This window comes from Pogona vitticeps, chromosome 1 (assembly GCF_051106095.1).
Source record: "Pogona vitticeps strain Pit_001003342236 chromosome 1, PviZW2.1, whole genome shotgun sequence".
NCBI lineage: Eukaryota > Metazoa > Chordata > Lepidosauria > Squamata > Agamidae > Pogona > Pogona vitticeps.
This window is the reverse complement of record NC_135783.1, coordinates 35,634,346-35,653,933: the sequence shown is the minus strand read 5'-3', so window position 1 is coordinate 35,653,933 and position 19,588 is coordinate 35,634,346. Positions and strand designations below refer to the sequence as shown.

The 19,588-nt window shown below is 42.0% G+C and overlaps 1 protein-coding gene and 1 long non-coding RNA gene across 17 annotated transcripts in view; one reads left to right on the top strand and one right to left on the bottom strand.

Moving 5' to 3' along the window:
- Nucleotides 1–19,588, top strand: part of LOC144585798 (uncharacterized) — a 338,116-nt gene that overhangs the window by 232,865 nt on the left and 85,663 nt on the right. The window lies entirely within an intron of this gene.
- The window catches only part of BROX (BRO1 domain and CAAX motif containing), a 35,591-nt gene that overhangs the window by 4,909 nt on the left and 11,094 nt on the right, over nucleotides 1–19,588 (bottom strand). For 12 of the 16 annotated variants that reach the window (XM_078382978.1, XM_078382980.1, XM_078382979.1 and 9 more), the window contains 10 exons: nucleotides 18,249–18,355; nucleotides 15,169–15,265; nucleotides 12,736–12,831; nucleotides 8,020–8,092; nucleotides 7,287–7,392; nucleotides 6,543–6,632; nucleotides 5,576–5,661; nucleotides 4,711–4,792; nucleotides 3,207–3,357; nucleotides 408–567 (listed from right to left, as the gene is read on the bottom strand). In XM_078382978.1, the coding sequence (XP_078239104.1) occupies nucleotides 408–567; nucleotides 3,207–3,357; nucleotides 4,711–4,792; nucleotides 5,576–5,661; nucleotides 6,543–6,632; nucleotides 7,287–7,392; nucleotides 8,020–8,092; nucleotides 12,736–12,831; nucleotides 15,169–15,265; nucleotides 18,249–18,355 (1,048 nt within the window). The remainder of the gene's footprint in view (nucleotides 1–407; nucleotides 568–3,206; nucleotides 3,358–4,710; nucleotides 4,793–5,575; nucleotides 5,662–6,542; nucleotides 6,633–7,286; nucleotides 7,393–8,019; nucleotides 8,093–12,735; nucleotides 12,832–15,168; nucleotides 15,266–18,248; nucleotides 18,356–19,588) is intronic. The other 4 variants (XM_078382982.1, XM_078382983.1, XM_078382984.1 and 1 more) reach the window with 1 other exon arrangement.

The window sequence follows — 19,588 nt, the reverse complement described above, 5'->3', positions numbered from 1 at the left end:
GATCTCTTTAGGATATCTCTTTTAACATTATGGCTTTCCCAATTCAGAGGCTGTCACTCAAGTTTTTGTTTGCAAGCACATTAGAAAGAGTGTGGAAACTATTGTAAATTTAGACCACCAATGATTAAAAGGCAAACAGGCAGACAGACCTGATAATAGCTAAACCCATTTCGAACAGTTCACAACACAGAGCAGCCTTTCATGTAGAGAACTTTCAAGAAGAAAGAAAGATACCCAGCCGCAAAGTCTTCTTAATGTTATAGTTATATGCTGTCTTTCACACACACTCACACACAAACACATGGCATCACCAATATTTCTCTGCTATTGAGCAAACATTGCTAATAGAGAGGCAGATAATCACAGGTGATTCTGGAGGAGAAAGCAGAGAGAATGATTGGTCTTACACTGTCCTCCTTTGGCCTTTTCGTGAGATCAAATGCAGCAAGAGATTCTGGAGTCCAGTGGGCATGTATGGCAGGGAACTCAAAAGGAATAGGCTCAACTAGGCCATAGTTTGCCTTCAACTCTAGCTGAGGGGCTTCTGGGGGAATCTTCTGGAAATAACTAAAAGAAAACCATGCTAAGTGTTAGCAATCTCCTAGTTCTGCAAGTGGAGATTTTAGACAGTTGGGGTGAATGATACATCTTGCAAAAATTTTAATGGCATGCTGCTCACAACTTGCACAAACTAAGGCTCCAAGATTAGGTGTTTAGAAAGTCCTCATTGATTTAAATGGAAATGTCCCATCCCAGAACTACATTTTTGCCTTCCCAGTACTGGAGGAATCTCATTCCTATTCTATTATATACCTATAACTATAAATAGACTGCTACATATAGTACTGTTTCAGTTACATTGCTATAACCTCTACTGATACTAGGAAACTGCATATGCTATATCACACTTACTAAAAAAGGGGAATGTCGACTTGCCTTGGTTTTCTTTAATATAATAAGCAAACTAGAGAGGAAAGCAGAGCACTACTAGGGCTAGAAAGGAGCCAGGGCTAACATACCAGCACTCAATGTGAGACAAATGTGTTTCTGGAAACTATACAGTGGTGCCTCGCTTAACGATTGCCTCATTAAACGACGAAACCGCTTGACGATGAAGTTTTTGCGATCGCAACACGATGTTTCGCTAGGGAAATTTTGCTTAACGATGATTGGTTTCCTGCTCCGGGAACCGATTTAGAAACAGCTGATTGGCGGTTCTAAAATGGCCGCCCGCTGTGCAAAATGGCTCCCCACTGTGTTTTCAGGACAGATTCCCCGCTTTACAGGCAGTGAAAATGGCCGCTCCTATGGAGGATCTTCGCTGGACGGTGAGTTTTCAGCCCATTAGAATGCATTGAACCTGTTTCAATGCATTTCAATGGGCTTTTTCGTTTCACAAGACGATGTTTTCATAAGACAGCGATTTTTGTGGAATGAATTAACATTGTCTTGCGAGGCACCACTGTACTCCAGTTGATATAGCCTAGTATTGCATTTGTTATTGTCTTTGCTGCTGTATTACACTGTTGACTTATTTATCGTATTTGCCGGCATATAAGACGACTGGGTGTATTAAGACGACCCCCCAACATTTCCACTCAAAATATAGAGTGGATGGCTCTGCTGCGGTGGCGCCAGCGGCTGCCCGGGGCTCTGCCCGGGCCCGCCCTGGAAGTTTGGCGGGCAGTGGCAGCGGAGGAGGAGGGGAAGCGGCTCTCCGGCAGCGGGTGGGCGAGCGGGCAGCCAGCTCAGCGGTGAGGGGAAGCGGCCGGACAGGCGGCAGCGGAGGAGGAAGGGAAGCGGCTCTCCAGCGACGGACTCTGGCCGCTGAAGCATGGCTGGCTCTGCTTCCCTCCCTCCGTACTGACCGCCTGCCTTCCTTCCTCCTCGACCGGCGCGGCCCCGCATCACTCACTCAACGGCGGCTCCTTCCTGGCTCAACTGAAGTGCATCTGGCGTATAAGACGACACCCCCAATTAGGAGGCATGTTTTTGGGCCAAAAAAAGTTGTCTTATACGCCGGCAAATATGCTAGCCCGCAGTCTACACTCCTAGATTCTTTGGACATGTACTACTGCTAAATCAGCTGTCATCCATTCTACATTTAGGCATCTGATTTTTCCTGTCAAAATGAAGAATATTACATTTTTTCTTGATGAAACTCATTTTGTTTGCTCTGGTCCACTTCTCCAACCAGCTAAGGTCATCTTAAAACCTGATCCTATTTTCTTATGAAGGCTGGGCTTAATTTGCAAAATTTGAAGAGCAAGCCTTCAAAAGCCTACTCCAAGCCATTTATATAGATGCTGAACAAAAGTGAGCCTAGGACAGACCTCTGCCATACTCGACTAGTCACTTTTCTCCAAGATGAAAAGGCAAGTACTCTTTGGGCAAGGCCTTTCAACCAACTACAAATCCACCTAACATTAGTGTAATCGAGCCCATATTTCACTAACTTAGCTACAGGAAATCTAATCCCCAGCCTCATAGGAAATGGGATCACTGGACCATCTAGCCAGGTACAGTTTTCTAGGTTTTCAGGAGGAATTCTTTCTTAGTTCTACCTGGAGGTCTCAGGTATTCCCTGGTAGGCTCTAGTTCAAGTACTGCTCAGACCCAATCCTGTTTAGCTTCTGAAATCATATGTACTCCAGTGTGCTGAGAGTTGTACAATGTGTTCAAGAGGTTTCATAAAGACCTTTCCCCATGTTTCTTTATTTTTAATAAGAAAATAACTGATAACTCAAGATGTTCAACATATGCCCATTGATTCAATTTTCATGGATTATATCTACAGAATTAGGATGCTTGCATTTATATATCCAGAACTGCTGGATAGCTCAGTTTAGATTTCTGGCTGTAGAGCTAGAAGTTGGGGGTTCGATTCCTCATTGAGCCTCCTTGACAGGGGCTGGACTCACAAGGTCCCTTCCAGCTGTGCAATTATAAGATGATTATTATTACATTTTCTCAAACCTGGGTATTTTTAAATATTCCTCTGATCCATGAGAAACTACTGATCTACAAATGCTTTCCTGTTAGAATGGAGAGAAGGTCATAATAGCTCATCCTCCCCACTTCAGTCATCAAAGCCATCTCCAGCCAAATCTGATAGGACGACTGGGAGATGTACTGTTACATCAAAAGTAGCAAGCAAAGCCATTTCACTATTTGAAGAAACTATTAAACAGGCAAAATATACTTACATGAATCCATTTTCTCGCTGGCATTTGTCTAAGGTATTTTTTACCAGTGTTCCTAATTTTCTGAAGAAAAGGTGGCCAGAAGGTTTAGCTGTAGTCCCAGGCCCTTTGGTTTCACCATATTCCTTGCACAATGCTTCTGCCTTTGCAAAAACTTTATAACAAAGCAGTAAGTGAGAATAGGTGTATTATTTCTCCCTTTTGGTACAACATATAAATAAAATTTAATACTTAAGTTTACAGTGAAATGTATTCATGCATCTAATGTAATCATGCATTTAATCATGCATTTTTTAAAACGTAATATATACTAATTAACGATGATCAAGTCATTTACATTCTTCTCCATCCAACATGTATATATGTGTGTGTGTGTGTGTGTGTGTGTGTGTGTGTGTGTGTGTGTGTGTGTGTGTGTGTGTGTGTGTGTGTGTATGTATGTATGTATGTATGTATGTATGTATGTATGTATATATGTATTACAGTCAAGTGACTAGACTGTAAAACATATATGGCTAAAATATACAAAATGCAAATAAAAGAGTGTACAACAGATAATTAGTTGTGTAGTAGTTATAGTATGTGGGGAGTATATAGTACATGCAGTGATGGTGAACCTATGGCACGCATGCCACAAGAGGCCTTATTTTATTTATTTATTTGTTTATTTGTTTGTTTGTTTGTATTTATGCCCTTTCTGCAGGCACGTGAGCCATAAGTCGCCGGATCGCTACTCCCTCTCGCACAGCCAAACCTGAGAAGGCGGCTGCAGCCACGGTTCTGGCACTTCGGCATGCGGATCCGGAGTGGGGTTTTGAGGCACCCTTGAGGGATTCTTCCTTTTGCTGCCATTTCTGGTTCCGCCACCGGGACACGCTGCCTGCTGGTTTTTGTTTTTTCCCCATACTTTGGGCACACAAGCCCAAAAAGGTTCGCCGTCACTTGTATATAGTATATAGCAGGGGTCGCCAACCCCTGTCCAGTTCCGGTCCGTGACCTTGCCCCAAATTTCTTGCCCCCCACACGTGCAGATGCATGCACAACCCCTCCCATGCATGCATGCCCCCTCCCCCACACAGCCCCTCCCACGCCTGTACGGACACCCCCCTCCTGCCCGCATGCTAAACCAGTCCGTGGAGGCAAAAAAGTTGGGGACCACTGGTAAATAGTATCTAATAGCTAACAATTCCATTTTTATGTTAGCTTTTTCCTTATTATGGTCTACATTATGGATGTCTAAACACAACCAACAACATCACAACTCCTGTGCTTATTGTTCTGGTATTTTAAACATAATTCTCTATTATTTCTCCTCAACACAGATAAATATACTACAGCAATTATCTAGAACTGTATGAAGCAGATTCAAAGTTATAATTGGATCCTCTCTGTCTGCACTTAAATCTTTGGATGTTCATACGGCATTTTGCTAGCAGAAATCCAGAGCTATTCATTCTTTTATTTTACAGAAGGCAGGAACCAGTAAGGATTAAACCATCACACTTACATTTTTCTGCTTCTTGTAATGACCGAATTGCTTCTCCACATTTATCACTGGCCAGGAGGGTTTGGCCATGGTAGCAATAGGCCTGCAGGAAAGACAGAATGTGTCAAATGTCTTGGTAAAGGTACACAAGAAATAAACTCTCCAGTTTCTTTGGTACTGTCAAAGATAATGGAATATCTAAGTTGCAGCCTAGCCATACTAAAATTTTAAAAAGTGCATAGCGTGCTGCTTATATACCACCCCACAGCATTTAAAGCACTCTCTGGGTGGTTTACAAGTTGATTATGCAGGCTACACATTGCTTCCCCCCCCCCCCCCCGCGAGCTGGGTACTCATTTTACCAACCTCGGAAGGATAGAAGGCTGAGTCAACCTTGAGCCAGCTACCTGGGGTTGAACCCCAGATCCTAAGCACAGTTTGGGGTGCTGCACAGCAGTTTAACCACTATGCCTCATACACCAGCATATAGCTACAGAAGTTAATACAGCAATTGAAGAGGGACCAATACAGTGGGATAGAAAAGTGTAGCTGCAAAAACAAAGTACTCTCTGAGCAACCCCCCATCCACTGCATACTGAAAGTGAAGAATGTGTATGAAAACAAGTGTCTCTCTTCCATTACATCATACATCCTCAGCTGAGACAGTTTATTACTAGTTCTGTTAAAAAACATTCATGTACAAAATAAACCCCTAGGCTGGTCTTTGTAAAACAGAGGACACTGGAATAAGAGTCTTTAAAAGCCAAAACAGTCATGTTTTTAAAAAAATTATCCCAAAATGTCTTTCTTTAAACAGAAACCACAATACTGATTACCATTTTTGCAAAATTTGATAGGCCACTGAAAATCTCTCTGAAATACTCACATAGGCCGTATAGAAACATGATTTCAGCTGTAGGTATTTTCGCCATTTAATTGAGTATGCCGGATCCAAAGTAGATAAAAGTTGATCTAGAAAGAGAAGACAGTATTACATTTACAGGTGTAGTCTATTCCTGAATATGTTGCATTTGCAGTAGCTGTGATTGATTCATCACAAAGGCTCTGGTTACTATCTTTAGTACTCATGGTTGTTTTAAGACTCCTCTGTCAACAAACGACAGATGCACAGCAAGCTCATTTTAAATTGTAATATTGTCCTAAAATCACTGTAAAATGGAAAGGTAAACACTTAGGGGTGGTTAGTATCAGCCCTAAACAGTCTCTTCATGGCTAAAACAGATAGTGACAGCAGCCATGAAATTAAAAGATGCCTGCTTCTTGGGAGGAAAGCAATGACAAACATAGACAGCATCTTAAAAAGCAGAGACATCACCTTGCCGACAAAGGTCCACATAGTGAAAGCTATGGTTTTTCCAGTAGTGATATATGGAAATGAGAGCTGGACCATAAAGAAGGCTGACCGCCGAAGAATGGATGCTTTTGTATTGTGGTGCTGGAGGAGACTCTTGAGAGTCCCCTTGACCGCAAAGAGAACAAACCTATCCATTTTGAAGGAAATCAACCCTGAGTGCTTACTGGAAGGACAGATCCTGAAGCTGAGGCTCCAGTACAGGTACTTTGGCCATCTCATGAGAAGAAAAGACTCCCTGGAAAAGACCCTGATGTTGGGAAAGTGTGAGGGCAAGAGGAGAAAGGACGACAGAGGACGAGATGATTAGATAGTGTCATTGAAGCTACCAACACGAATTTGACCAAACTCTGGGAGGCAGTGGAAGATAGGAGGGCCTGGCGTGCTCTGGTCCATGGAGTCACGAAGACTTGGACAAGACTTAACGACTAAACAACATAGGGAATCATCAAGCATTCATAGAAACCATTATTTCACATACCTGCTTTTTGATAGAAATTTGCTGTTTCATAGGCCAAAGCAGCTATTAGACCAGGATTATGTTTCAGCTCAATCGCTCGGGCAATTGTCACTAAGACACAAAACAAGTGTAATTACAAATAAGTCATTATGTAACCCAATCACAGATTTTATTATCCAAATATGGATGACAACTTAGCTATAAGTCGTACTCAAATGGAACATACTTCACTTTTTATTTCAAATAATTGAATATAGTGACATTGGATGGAAATATTTATTTATTAATATATTAAAGAAAAGTATGTTAAAGAAATGATCTCGTAGTTTCATACCCAGTTTTGTTTTGTTTTTACTAAGAGGAGATACTGCAGCTCAATGCTAGGGCATTTCAGTATCTCAGTGACATAGTACAGAATGCTCCAGGTTTGATCCCAAATATATTTAATTGGCTGGAACAGGCAGTAGTTGATTGGAAAGGCCTCTCTCTATAACCTTAGAAAGATGCTGAATGTCAGAGTAGGCAATAATGAACAAAAAGGCCAAGTACAGAAATAGTATATAACAACTTTTTGGTTCTGAAAATCCCTGAAGCAGATGGACTTCTTTTTCTTTTTCATTAATGTGACTGACTGATTAATGTTGCATTCCCTTGGGTAAGGTGAAATTCCAAATACTTGTAACAAACAACATTCCACTCTCGACTTCTTCAGCAGAACAGCTAAAGAAATCCACCAAAAAAAGGACCATTAAAAAGATTAGGTACCTTCTTGAGCTTCAGCTTGGCATTGGATAATATAGCAATCTATCAATCGTGCTTCTAAATCTCTTCCTTTTTCTACAGGAGTGATCAGTTTAGGGATGTGGTTTTCCTAAGGGGGAAAAATACAATGGATAATACGTTCAAGCGCATAAGCATAGAAATGAAATATCTGAGGATTTATGAAGTCGCACTTTATAAAAGCCCTTCTCTCTTCAGAAGCAGAAAAGCATTTTCTTGCATTTGGGGCAAACAAGCAGGACTACTGTTATAGGCTCCACCCAGTCTGTTGGATCACATGGATCAATATTTGATAGCAGCCAGAAGAGGCACTTTGCTTTAATCTAGCCTCAACATTAAAGAAGCACCTGAAGTATACTCCTCCCAGACTTGACTACATCTCCCTCTATGAGTCTGGCCAGGCATTAAGATAATCAAGGGGAGGCCTTTCTCTCAGTCCTGCCACCTTCACAGGTGTGTTTGGTGAGGACATGTGAGAGGGCCTTCTCTGTTGCTGCTCCCAGACCCTGTTACTGGAAGTGATTGGGTGGCAAGGCTGGCGTGACTGTGCAGCACCAATGCAGTGGTGCACAGCTTAGTGGAAACAGTGGATCTACACCATCTACCTGAAATACCAACAAAATGAGTTGTGTGGAACAAATAAAAAACTAAAGTATAAATAAATGATTTAAACAGAGGGAAAATAAAGCTTTCTTTGGGAAAAAAAGATTTTTTTTACCTTTAAGTGTCTGAAAATTCCAGCTGCCATTTTCAAACTCCGATGGACATCCTTAGCTTCATCTTCTGTGATGCTAAGAGATTATCAATTTATGAGTACTGTAAATTTCCAAGAATACTAAACTTCACAAATGTACCCATGTTTAATTACAGCATTTATTTATTTAACTTATATGCTGCCCACACTACCCAAAGGTCTCTGAGCAGCTTACAACAATTTAAATAAAGTGGTGCCTCGCTTGACGAGGATAATCTGTTCCAGCAAAATCGCTGTAGAACGAAATCGTCATCAAGCAAAGTAGAACAAAACATTGAAATGCATTGAAAAACTGTTCAATGCATTCCAATGGCCGAAATACCTCAGCGTCTAGCGAAGATCCTCCATAGGGCGGCCAGTTTCCGGTGCCTGTATAGTGAGGAATCTGTCCTAAAACACAGTGGGGAGCCATTTTGCACAGCGGATGGCCATTTTGAAACCCCGACGATCAGCTGTTTTGATCGTCGTTAAGCGAAAAATCGGTTCCCAAAGCAGGGAACCAATCGTTGTTAAACGAAAAAACCCCGTACATAGTTTTGCGATCACTATAGCAATCACAAAATACTCAGCGTTAAGCAATTTCCTCGTCTAACGAGGTAATCGTCAAACAGGGCACCACTGTACAGTAAAAATTTAAAAAGATAAAACAATTAAAATACAATTAAAAACACAGTGCTCTAAAAATTGCCATCAGGACCCACAGTTGATATTATTTCAATTAAAAACCTTCTGGAACAGGAAGGTTTCTACCTGACGCCGAAACATCAACGTCAACACCAGACGAATCTCCCTTGGGAGGGCGTTCCATAGTCTGGGGACAGCTGCTGAAAAGGCCCTTTGTCTACAAGCCACCCCTCTTACCTCCTTGAGGGATGGCTCTTTTAAAAGGGCCCCCTCGCTAGATCTTAACTGCTGGGTAGGTTCATATGGTAGGAGGTGGTCCTTCAGGTATCCAAGGCCCAAGCCATTTAGGGCTTTATACATCAAAACAAGCAAATTGGGCCCAGAAAGCGACTGGTAGCCAAAGTAATTTCAACAGAATAGGTCTGATGTGTTCCCTGATTCCTCAGCCCAAACCTCCTGATGACATCTCCCAGCAGTTCCATGTAGATCTTAAACAGCATGAGGGACAGTATTGAGCCCTGAGGAACTCCATGACATACAGTAAATGCCATGGGGCAGAGCAACTGTCCCCCCAGCACCACCCTCTGGACACGGTCAGCAAGGAAGGAGCGGAACCATGGTAAAGCGGTGCCCTCGACTCCCAACCAAGTGAGCCTAACCAGAAGGACACCATGGTTGATGGTGTTGAAAGCCGCTGAGAGGTCCAGGAGCATCAACAGGGTCACACTCCCCCTGTCCCTCTGCTGGCAAAGGTCAGCGTACAAGGGTGACCAAGGCAGTCTCTGTACCAAAGCCCAGCCTGAAACCTGATTGAGATGGATCCAGAAAATCCGTTTCATCCAGCAGCGCCTGGAGTTGCCCAGCAACAACCCACTCGGACACCTTTCCCAAATAAGGGAGGTTTGCCACTGGTCGGTAGTTAACCACCAGCCTTGGGTCCAGGTTAGGCTTTTTAAGGAGTGGCCCAATTACCACCTTTTTCAAGGTGACAGGGACTGCTCCCTCTCTCAAAAGGCATTCACAGCCTCCTGGACCCAGGTGCGAACCCCCCTGGCAGATCTTCCAATTAGCCAAGATGGGCAAGGGTCAAGCGGAGTGGTGGTAGAACGGACAGATCCAAGCACCCTGTCCACATCCTCAGATCTCAACAATTGAAAATCATCCATTAATACTTGACCTAAGTACAGCACACTGGACGCATCCTCTGATTTTGCAGTAACGGTGGAGTCCAGCCCACTGTGAATCAGTGATTTTTCCCTCAAAATGAATGGCAAACTCATCACAGAGAGCTGATGAGTGGTCTGGGACCTCCATTGGATTTCCTGGTTGAAGAAGATCTGCTGGATGACATTCTGAGGAAGCAATATGGATGGTGTAATATTGCTATTTCGCCAGCCATATTGCCATGAAATAGGCCCAAAAATGGGCTCTAAGTCGTGTTTGATCAGATTCCCAGCGGGATTTCCTCCACCTACGCTCCAGCTATCTCCCCTCTCACTTCATCGGCCACAGTTCAGATGTATAACAAGGAGCTGTCTGGGCTCTGCGTGCAGGGAGAGGGCGTTTAGGTGCAATCGTGTCAACCGCCCTGGTCATCTCCCTATTCCATAGGGTGACCTGAGCTTCAACAGGAACACAGACCATACCAGACGGATAATCCCCCAGAGCATTCAGGAAACCATTAAACTTCAAGGGCGGATCATCTTAATAGATCCCCCACCCTTGCAGAGGAGAGGAGCAGATGACTAAACTTGACCAGGAAGTGGTCTGACCATGACAATGGGATCACAACCAGCCCCTCCACATCCAAACCACCATCTTCCAGTCACATTGAGAAAACCAGGTCCAAAGTATGTCCCTTCTCATGTGTCGGGCCAATGACACATTGAGACAGCCACATGGCTGTCATGGCGGGCATGAAGTCCTGAGCCGCCCCAGTCAAGGCAGCCTCGGCATGGATACTAAAGTCCCCCAGCACCAAAAGCCTGGGAGTCATCAACACCAGGTCTACCTGTATCAGCTCTGGCAGGGAGACTGCTGGTACACACAGCAGGGTGGGCAGTACCCCACCAAAATCCCCAATCTGTCTTGTAAGCCCAACATGCAATACAGGCCCTCAAGACCTCCTTTCAAAGGGATAAGAAGCCTGGTCAAGGAGATAGAATTCCTATAGACTATAGCAACTCCCCGTCCCCGACCCTCCGAGCAACATTGGTGCTGGACCAAGTACCCAGGCAGACACAGCTGAAAGAGGGGAACACCACCCTCCTCTCCTACCCAGGTCTCAGTAATACAGGCCAGGTCAGCAGCCTTATCCAGAATTACATCATGGATGAGGGCAGTCTTATTTTGTACTGACCTGGCCTTCATCAACAGCACCAGGTGGCTCGAAGGTTTGCTGATATGGTCACCTGATACCATTTGGTTGGGGGTACGACCAGAAGAAGGGACAGATGTACAATATCTAACCTCTTTACCCCCCCACCACTATTCTTTCCCCTACCCAGCACCACCTCAATGGCTGCCCCCTCCAATGCCCTGCCCCTTCCTGTTCCCTCAGATCCACTGTGGGTCTCTACTTACTCAACCTGATGGCAACTGACAACCCAAACACAATAAAACCCCTTCTAAAGCCCCTTCTCCCCTGAGCCAGGTGGCTGGTGTTGAGGCGGGGGTGGAGCAGCCAGAAGAAGCAACGAGGGCCCAGTCCTGCAAGGCAGACGGAGTCCAAGCCAAGCTCCCCCAGGAAGGCTGGCAACCGACAGCAGCACAGCCACACTGTCTCTCACCCAGTGCCTGTGGGGCAGCAGATGATGGCGACTCCCCGGATGGCAGGAATGTTGGTCTGGCCTTCCTTATCACCTTCTACTTTTCATTAGTGATACCAGACAATGAAACTTGTGGTCTGCTCCATGTAAAGCAGATGCCCTTGCAGTGACTTATGGTACCCTCCTCCATTAAAAACCCTGACCAAACTCAGTACAGTGGTGCCTCGCTTAATGAGCGCACCATATAACGACGAAATCGCATAGCGATTAGGTTTTTGTGATTGCAAATGCGATCGCATACCGATGGCCTCTATGGCCGAAATTCGCATAGCGAAGATCGGTAAGCGTTTCGCTTACCAACCTTTGCTTTGCGACCCGCGGATCAGCTGCTTGGCGGGTCCAAAATGGCTGCTGGAACAGCCGAAATGGCCGCGCGCAGCGTTTTCGCGCCCTCGTTAAGCGAGGGGAGGGCGCGAAAATGGCTGCCGGCTATGGGAAGGCTTCGTTAAACGGTGAGTTTTCAGCCGATTTGGAACGCATTAAACGATGTTTAATGCGTTCCAATGGCTTTTTTTGTTCCGTTTAACAAAGTATTCACATAGCAAAGGTTAATCCGGAACGGATTAACCTCGCTATGCGAGGCACCACTGTATACAATCATCACCCTTATGTGTGTCACAACTACTAAACTGTGACCCACAGTTCCCTTTAGAAAGTAACAAATTTTACAGCATCAGTTCAATATGGGAACACAAGCATTGCTTTACAGCAGTGGTTTCCAACCTTGGGTCCCCAGAGGTTCTTGGACTAATAACTCAGAAATTCTGGCCAACACAACCAGTGGTGAAAGCTTCTGGGAGTTTTGGTCCAAAAACATCTAGGGACCCAAGGTTGGGAACCATTGCCTTATAGCATGTGCAGAATAGGCCACATGAATAGATACTTTAAGATAATGCACAAAAATATTAGGTTTGATAGGAAGAATTCAAAAGTTGCAGTTGTATCCAATTCTACAGGACATTTCCAAGTAAGGATGGATAGGACTAGGTTTGATACAGCTTGGTACTATATATGTATACAACACATTTTGAAATGTTTTTGCTCCTGGTGATAATACAGAAGGATTATAGGCTAACAACCACAAGAGATGCTTGGCAACATAGACAACAATCCTGTGCAAACTGAGCTCCAACTAAATCACCAATTTCAAAGTACACATTCAGATATACCTAACTGCACAGAGTCAGTTGTGAGAATAAGAAATAATTAGAAAATCAAAAATACTTACTCTTCTTTCCCTGCCAACCTTGACGCATACTTAGTGTACCACAAAGCCACATTAAACCCCATTGAAATGAGTTCAAAAACAGCATCCTGCTGGGAACTAAAGGAAAACAACAACAAAAGCAGTAGTATATTTTTTGTCCTTTTTATAAAACATCTAATTTAGGACTGTGGCACACAAGGAAGTCCATTCATGTCTCACAGAGTTTGGAAAAATTACTCTTTTTTAATCACTACTCTAAGATTCCATTGGCCACTAACTATGTTGGCTGGGGGATTCTGGGAGATGTATTTCAGAAAGGTAATTTTTCTAATCTGATATTTTAAACATTCACAGCATTTTTGAACATTTACAGCTCAATACACAGCTACTCAGAAACAAGCTCCATCAGCTTTAGTGTAGCTTATTCCCAGGCAAGTGCATACACAACTTCATCATCAGAAAACAAAATAAAACAAAACAAAAACCTCTAGTGTTTAGCACCCATTCTGCATCCACCCATTCAAAATCATGTGAGCAAACACTGAAGTATTTAAATGTATGCTCTTCACATAAGAGCTTGAAAAGGACAATTGTTTTGTCAGGAACAACTTGAGCTCTGTTTTAGTCTCAATCAAGAATGGCTGAAGCATAACTCTGGAGGGGGGGGGAAAGCTCTATGAATGTTCTCCACCAAAGTGAAAAACACAGAAATACCACCCAGCTAAGTTACTACTGAACCTTGAGTACAACTGAAAATGTATATTTCACAATATTTTCAAAAAAACAAAATTCTTAAATCTTCATGCACACTGTATCAATCTTTAGCTGGTTATTGCTTAGCCATCTGAGCTTATACTAGCCAGAATTCTCCTGCCGTCTGCATTAAAGTTCATATAATCTGCTGCAGCTCTGCAACATACGAGTGCACTCCACCAACTCATCAAGTAGCCACAATTTGCTGCAGCAAATTTTGCACACTTTACGTGATTACCAGTAGGATTCTGACCACTGTCACATGGCAGAACTTTTCTTTTTAAAAAACCATGCAAAATGTCTGTTTTCGTGCACCAACAACTTGTCTAACTGCACTACTCTTGTTTGAATATTCATACAGTATTTGGGGCTATGTGAACTCTCTTAACAAAAGCTAAAGAAGTGGAAAAGGAAGAAACAGCTAAGGAAGTAACCTCATGGGGCAGCCACAGCCTGACACAAATTAAGGAAATAGGCATGATGATATCAAAGGAGTTCAACCCAAACTTTTATCTGGCCCAGCATCCCTGTTCCAAAGAGCAATCCAATAATTTTGGGCAAAGCAGTGATAATAGATCTTGTCTGGACTACAACTCCCAGAACCTCCCAAACAGAATGGTCACTGGCCATGTTGGCTAAGGTATTCTGGGAGCTGTAGTCCAGGAAGCTAAATCCACCACCACCCCGCTCAGGTGCTTTGCAGCCCAGAAATTGAGCTTGAAGAAAATGTCTCACTCCCTTGGCCCCCAGCAATGAGTACTCAGAGGCATATTACCTCTGAATCTTGAAGTTCCCATTTGGCTAACAGTCACTGAAAGAACTATCTAAGAACATAAAGATATCTATGATTTACATCAATATGTCTGTAAACTACATATTTTCAAAGCTTGATCTAATTAGAAAATGGATGATTGAGTCCATCAATGTGAGAAGAAGAAGGAGAAATAGGGCACTTATATCTGTAAGGACGCCCCAAAGAAGCTGTACAGAGCACTAATGCACCACTTAATATATTAGTTTCAAGTACACTTCAGTTGTCTCATAACTGTGGAAAATAGAAAACTATTGCTAAAAAGAAAAACAGAATCAAAGATGCACAGAATAGAGAAGCCTGAAGACAAGGTCATTGCTCATGAAGAATCCAAGCACATACTCCATGCTTTTCCATAGCAAAATGTTATAATGCAGGAGTATATCTCACTGAGCTTGGGTGGCATGCAGAGGATTCAACCTACAAGGTTTTCACTTAGGTTTGTAATTATAGCAAGTAAAGTACTATTTGTCACAAGTAGGTCCTTTCTTTTTATGAAAGAAGGAAAAAATAAAAGTCTTGTAACATCACAATATGAACTTGGTAATCTGTCAAATTACTTAACTATTTCAACTACATCTGGTAAGATTATTTCATACCCTGTTTCCATGAAAATAAGCCCTAGTATGATTTTTCAGGATGCTGGTAATGTAAGCCCTACTCCCCCAAATAAGCCCCAGTTAAATGAAACCTTCCCTCCACCATTGTGCAGCTTGTGCAGCAACCAGAAGATGACATGACTGTATTTAAATAAATATAGATTGTTGTACATGAAAAAAAAAACCTGAAAATAAGCCATAATGCATTGGTGGAGCAAAAAATAATAAAAGACCATGTCTTATTTTGGGGAAACACAGGTAACAGGAACTGGAAACAAAATGTATGTGTACCTTGGTACTTGACCTTGCAAAGTGTCTGTCCACTTAAAATTCTGAATGTATCTCAGCTTGCTGTCCTGTGAAGAGTCATCCAGTGAAGCTATAAAGCCTGTTAAAATAATTATAATGATAATACATGTTTCCAAATAAAGGTCAAAATTATCATTTCAATATGGTCATCTTGATCTTCCATGATGTTTTCAACTCTTTGTCTTATATATGCATTTTTTTCATACATTACATGCTGAACTATTTTGGCATTAAATACACACAAGAAGGAAGCAGTAACATGCTTGGGGAAAAACTGTAAGATTTGCAAAGGTCAAAACAATATATTTTTTTAAAAAATAAAATACCTAAGCATAAGGCCTGGACCATCTCAGTGATTACAGTAGCAGAACATATGTTTTCTGTTGCAGATAGCAATTGAATGAAGTACCCTGGAAGTGCCATGAACCCAAGACAGGAACACTCTATATTGTAACATGTCCCACTTATATAACAGGAGAAATAGGAGGATGGGTGGGAGGGATATATGACAATCAGTTAAATGTATTTAATAGAACAAAAGCTTAGGTAAAAGGTATCATGGCACCTAACAAAACTATCAATTCCTTCTGGTAGACAATGTTTATAATTCCATATAAAAAAGAAAAAGTATGTTTTTTCGTTACTTCAACTTATTATACACAGCCCTATAATGCTAGAGTAGCTTAGCTCTTCCCACTACAACAGTAACAAAAGATTACAGCTATCTAGCATATGAGAGGGGCATTATTGCGTAATACATTAAGTTCTTCCGTTTATGTATATTAAGGGTTTTTCCTGTAGTTTAGGCCTTTTTATTATTAGATATTTTCTTTTGTTCTGTCTCTCCTTTCTTTAAAATAAATTTAAAAAAAGATTATGGTTGCCTACCATATAAAGACAAAAGCTGACAAAACAGCCTATTAAGTGGTTGGCCTGAAAACAGGGAGAAGTGAGAAACAAGATTAAATTGAAGTGACGTCTGTACCTCTGCAAAGACTAATAGATGCTTGGCCATTGAGTTAAGCTGATACATCTTTGGCTGGGTTTCGCTTTCCCAGCCAATGGAAAATGGGCCTACTTCCAGCTCTACAAGTCCTTTTCTGAATCAATATCAGTATATTTCCCCCACTCTAGCTGCCTTGCATTGGCTGCCCGTTAATTTCAGCATTGATTTCAAGGTGTTAATAATGACATATAAAGCCCTAAACAGTTTAGGACCTCAATATCTAGCGGAACGCCTCCTCCCACCTATATCTACCCGAATCACTCATTCTAGGCAAGACAGGTGGCTGAGGCGCCTAACGCTGAGGGAGGCCTGGAGAGAAAGTACAAGAAACCGGGTCTTCTCAGCAGTGGCCCCTCGCCTCTGGAACAGTCTGCCTGCAGAGATCTGTCTGGCTCCCTCACTGGGTGTTTTTAAGAGCAAACCTAAGACCTGGCTCTTTAGGCAGGCTTTTCCTCCTGTCATCGCCTAATTACTTTTACCATTTTGAATTATATTATTACTGTTGTTTTTATTTTATTATATTGTTTTTACTTTTATGCATTATTATTAGCCGCCCAGAGTAAACTTCGGTCTAGATAGGTGGGGTATAAATTGAATGAATGAACGAATGAATGAACGAACGAACAAGTAAGCAAGCAAGCAAGCAAGCAAACAAACAAATAAAGTAACTTATAGCACAATCCGAGGCATATTTACTTTGAACTGAGTTCCACCAGGTTCAACAGGCTTACTGTCTGGTAAATGTGTATACCAACACAGTTTAATGCTGCAATCTTTATGTCTATTCATCTAAGAGAAAGTCTTGCTGAAGCCACTGGGACTTCCTCCAGGGGAATAAAATCCATGATAATTTGTTTAAAGCAATGATTGTTGAAAAAACATTTTAAAAATAAGAAAAGTCACATTTCTGCAGCAGCTAAGCAATTAACGGGTGCCTCCTATTGTAAGCATTTGGTTGATTGGTTTGTAGTTCTCAAAATTGTGACTTTTTGTCTGCAAAGACAATATCTCTCTCTTTTAACAACAAACATGTTTGTTCAGAAAGACACCTTAATTCTACTGTTTGTCTCTAAATCTATGTATACAGAATCAACTCCTTACCTCTTAAAGGCTAAGTTTCAAGAAATTCAATGAACACAAGATTGTTTGAGGTGGAGCAGATATGGACAAGGAGATGTTAAGAGCCAAGTATGAAGAAGGAAGGGCAAGCAGTACAAATAAAAGTGAAACTTTTACAGAATGCTTCAGATCTTTGTGAATGCAATTTGAGAGTTTTCATGATATTCGCTCCCTTGAACAGAAAACTTACAATGGTAACACGCTATAAAATTGACCCAGTTTGGGGATATTTTAAAATAGTTCCTCTTCATATAGATTTGGCAGGCAGGTGTACAAAATGAAAACAGTGCAAACCAAACAATAATTAATTTTCTGTTATAACTGCAAAGCTACCTGAAAATGTATTATTCTAAAAATGGAACCTTCATCTGGCTTGTAAATATTAAGGTTATATCAACCAACATGAGTGAGCCTTTCTTGAAAAAACATGATTTATATTAAGCCCAACTAACTAGTGACTTAAATCATGATTTAAATCAAATCCACCCTGCTTCCTTCTCAATAGATATGCTTAGGGAGTTCACCATAAATTGCACTTTTCATTCAAGAGTTTGTTTATTTGTGTATGCTGTTCAATAGCTCTGATTGTTTGAAACTTTTCAAAATAAACTGAAACAAATTGCTCCTTACATATTACAAAAAAGTATTTCAATATTTAAGTGGAAAAACTTGCCATACTGAAGAAGGTATTCAGAGTCCGACAGCATTCTTCCACGAGTTTCCATGTTTCATATACATTGGTTTAAAGAGACAGACAGCCTCTAGACCATCAGGACCACCCTCCATTCCAATTTCCAACCTACAAATACTCTAACATAGTATAGACTCTCTGCTGTAAAGCATAAAGCACAGATTTCAGAGGCTTCTGTGATGCACTTTCATTTAAGGAAGCTACCAATAATAAACGGTAATTAGGTTAGCTGCACAGATTGCTTACCTTTCAAGAGGGAAAAATAAGAGTCAGTTGCATTTTTTATCATGTCTGGATTACAACTCAAATCTGTGAAAAGTTCCAAAAGACATGTTCTGGATGTCCTTAAATCACTGTATATTGAAAACAAAAAACTTCAGTAATTCAAGAAAGAAACCTCTGAGCTATTCATTCAAAGTGTTGTTATTTTTTACAAAGAGAAATGTATGTTCATGAATCCAGCAATGGCAGTGTCTATTGCATAAGGGCAGCAATTCCCAATGAGCCAGGACATTTATGGGTACATGAAAAAATTGAGTAACAGTAGGGAAAAGCACATACGTTAACAGTGTAAGTCACAATACAAGTCAAAAGTTGTTAAATTAATTGAATTTTATAACAAATGGTGGAGTGGGTCTTCTTCATTATTTAACCTTGAGAAAAGCCCTGTTTCCCCACTTTGTTATTCTAACAAATGGTGGGAAGTCTTTCTCTAAAAACAACATGTTTAGTTACAGTTATAACATATAAATCTGAAATAACAGCAACCATATTGATTACAAACATTTTACTAACATGAAAGCTACAATTTATGGAAATAGGCTGCCAAGAGATATGCAACTAAAAAAGGTTGGGAACCATTGCATGTGGGCAAATGAGGCACAGTGCTGTTTCAGTCTCAGGCTGTGCCCAGCTAGTCCACTTCTGCCTGCCACCTTGCCAGGGCATGGAGGATCAGTGCTCTATCTGTTTTTACCTTCTGAATTTGCAGCATTTTTTCAATCTAAAGTGGAGGCCATCCGCCGGGATCTCTCTCCTTTTTTAAATACAGTGAGTCGAGCAGAGATGTCCAGCACTCCGTCTTGCCCGGTAATCCTTGACTGCTTTCAGGCTGTGACACCGGATATTGTGGACAAAGCACTTGATCGCTGTCGTGCCTCCTCCTCCCTTGACCCTTGTCCGGCCTGGCTAATCAAAGCAGCCAGGCCTACAACGACTGAATGGGCCACAGCGATAATTAATGGGTCTTTCCTTGAGGGCAGGGTCCCTCCTGCCCTCAAGGAGACACTCATTAGGCCCATAGAAAGAAACCAAATTTGGCAGCGGACAAAATTGGCAATTACAGACCCGTCGCCAATGTTTCTTTCATCAGTAAAGTGGTGGAGAGGGTGGTGGCTGACCAGCTTCAGGCTCTTTTGGATGAAACAGATGCCCTGGATCCATTTCAGGCGGGCTTCAGGCCGCGCCACAGTACAGAGACGGCATTGGTCGCCCTGTAGGATGACCTGTTGAGGGAGGCTGACAGGGGTAAAATATCCCTGCTGGTTCTCCTTGACATCTCGGCAGACTTTTAAGCCATCGACCAC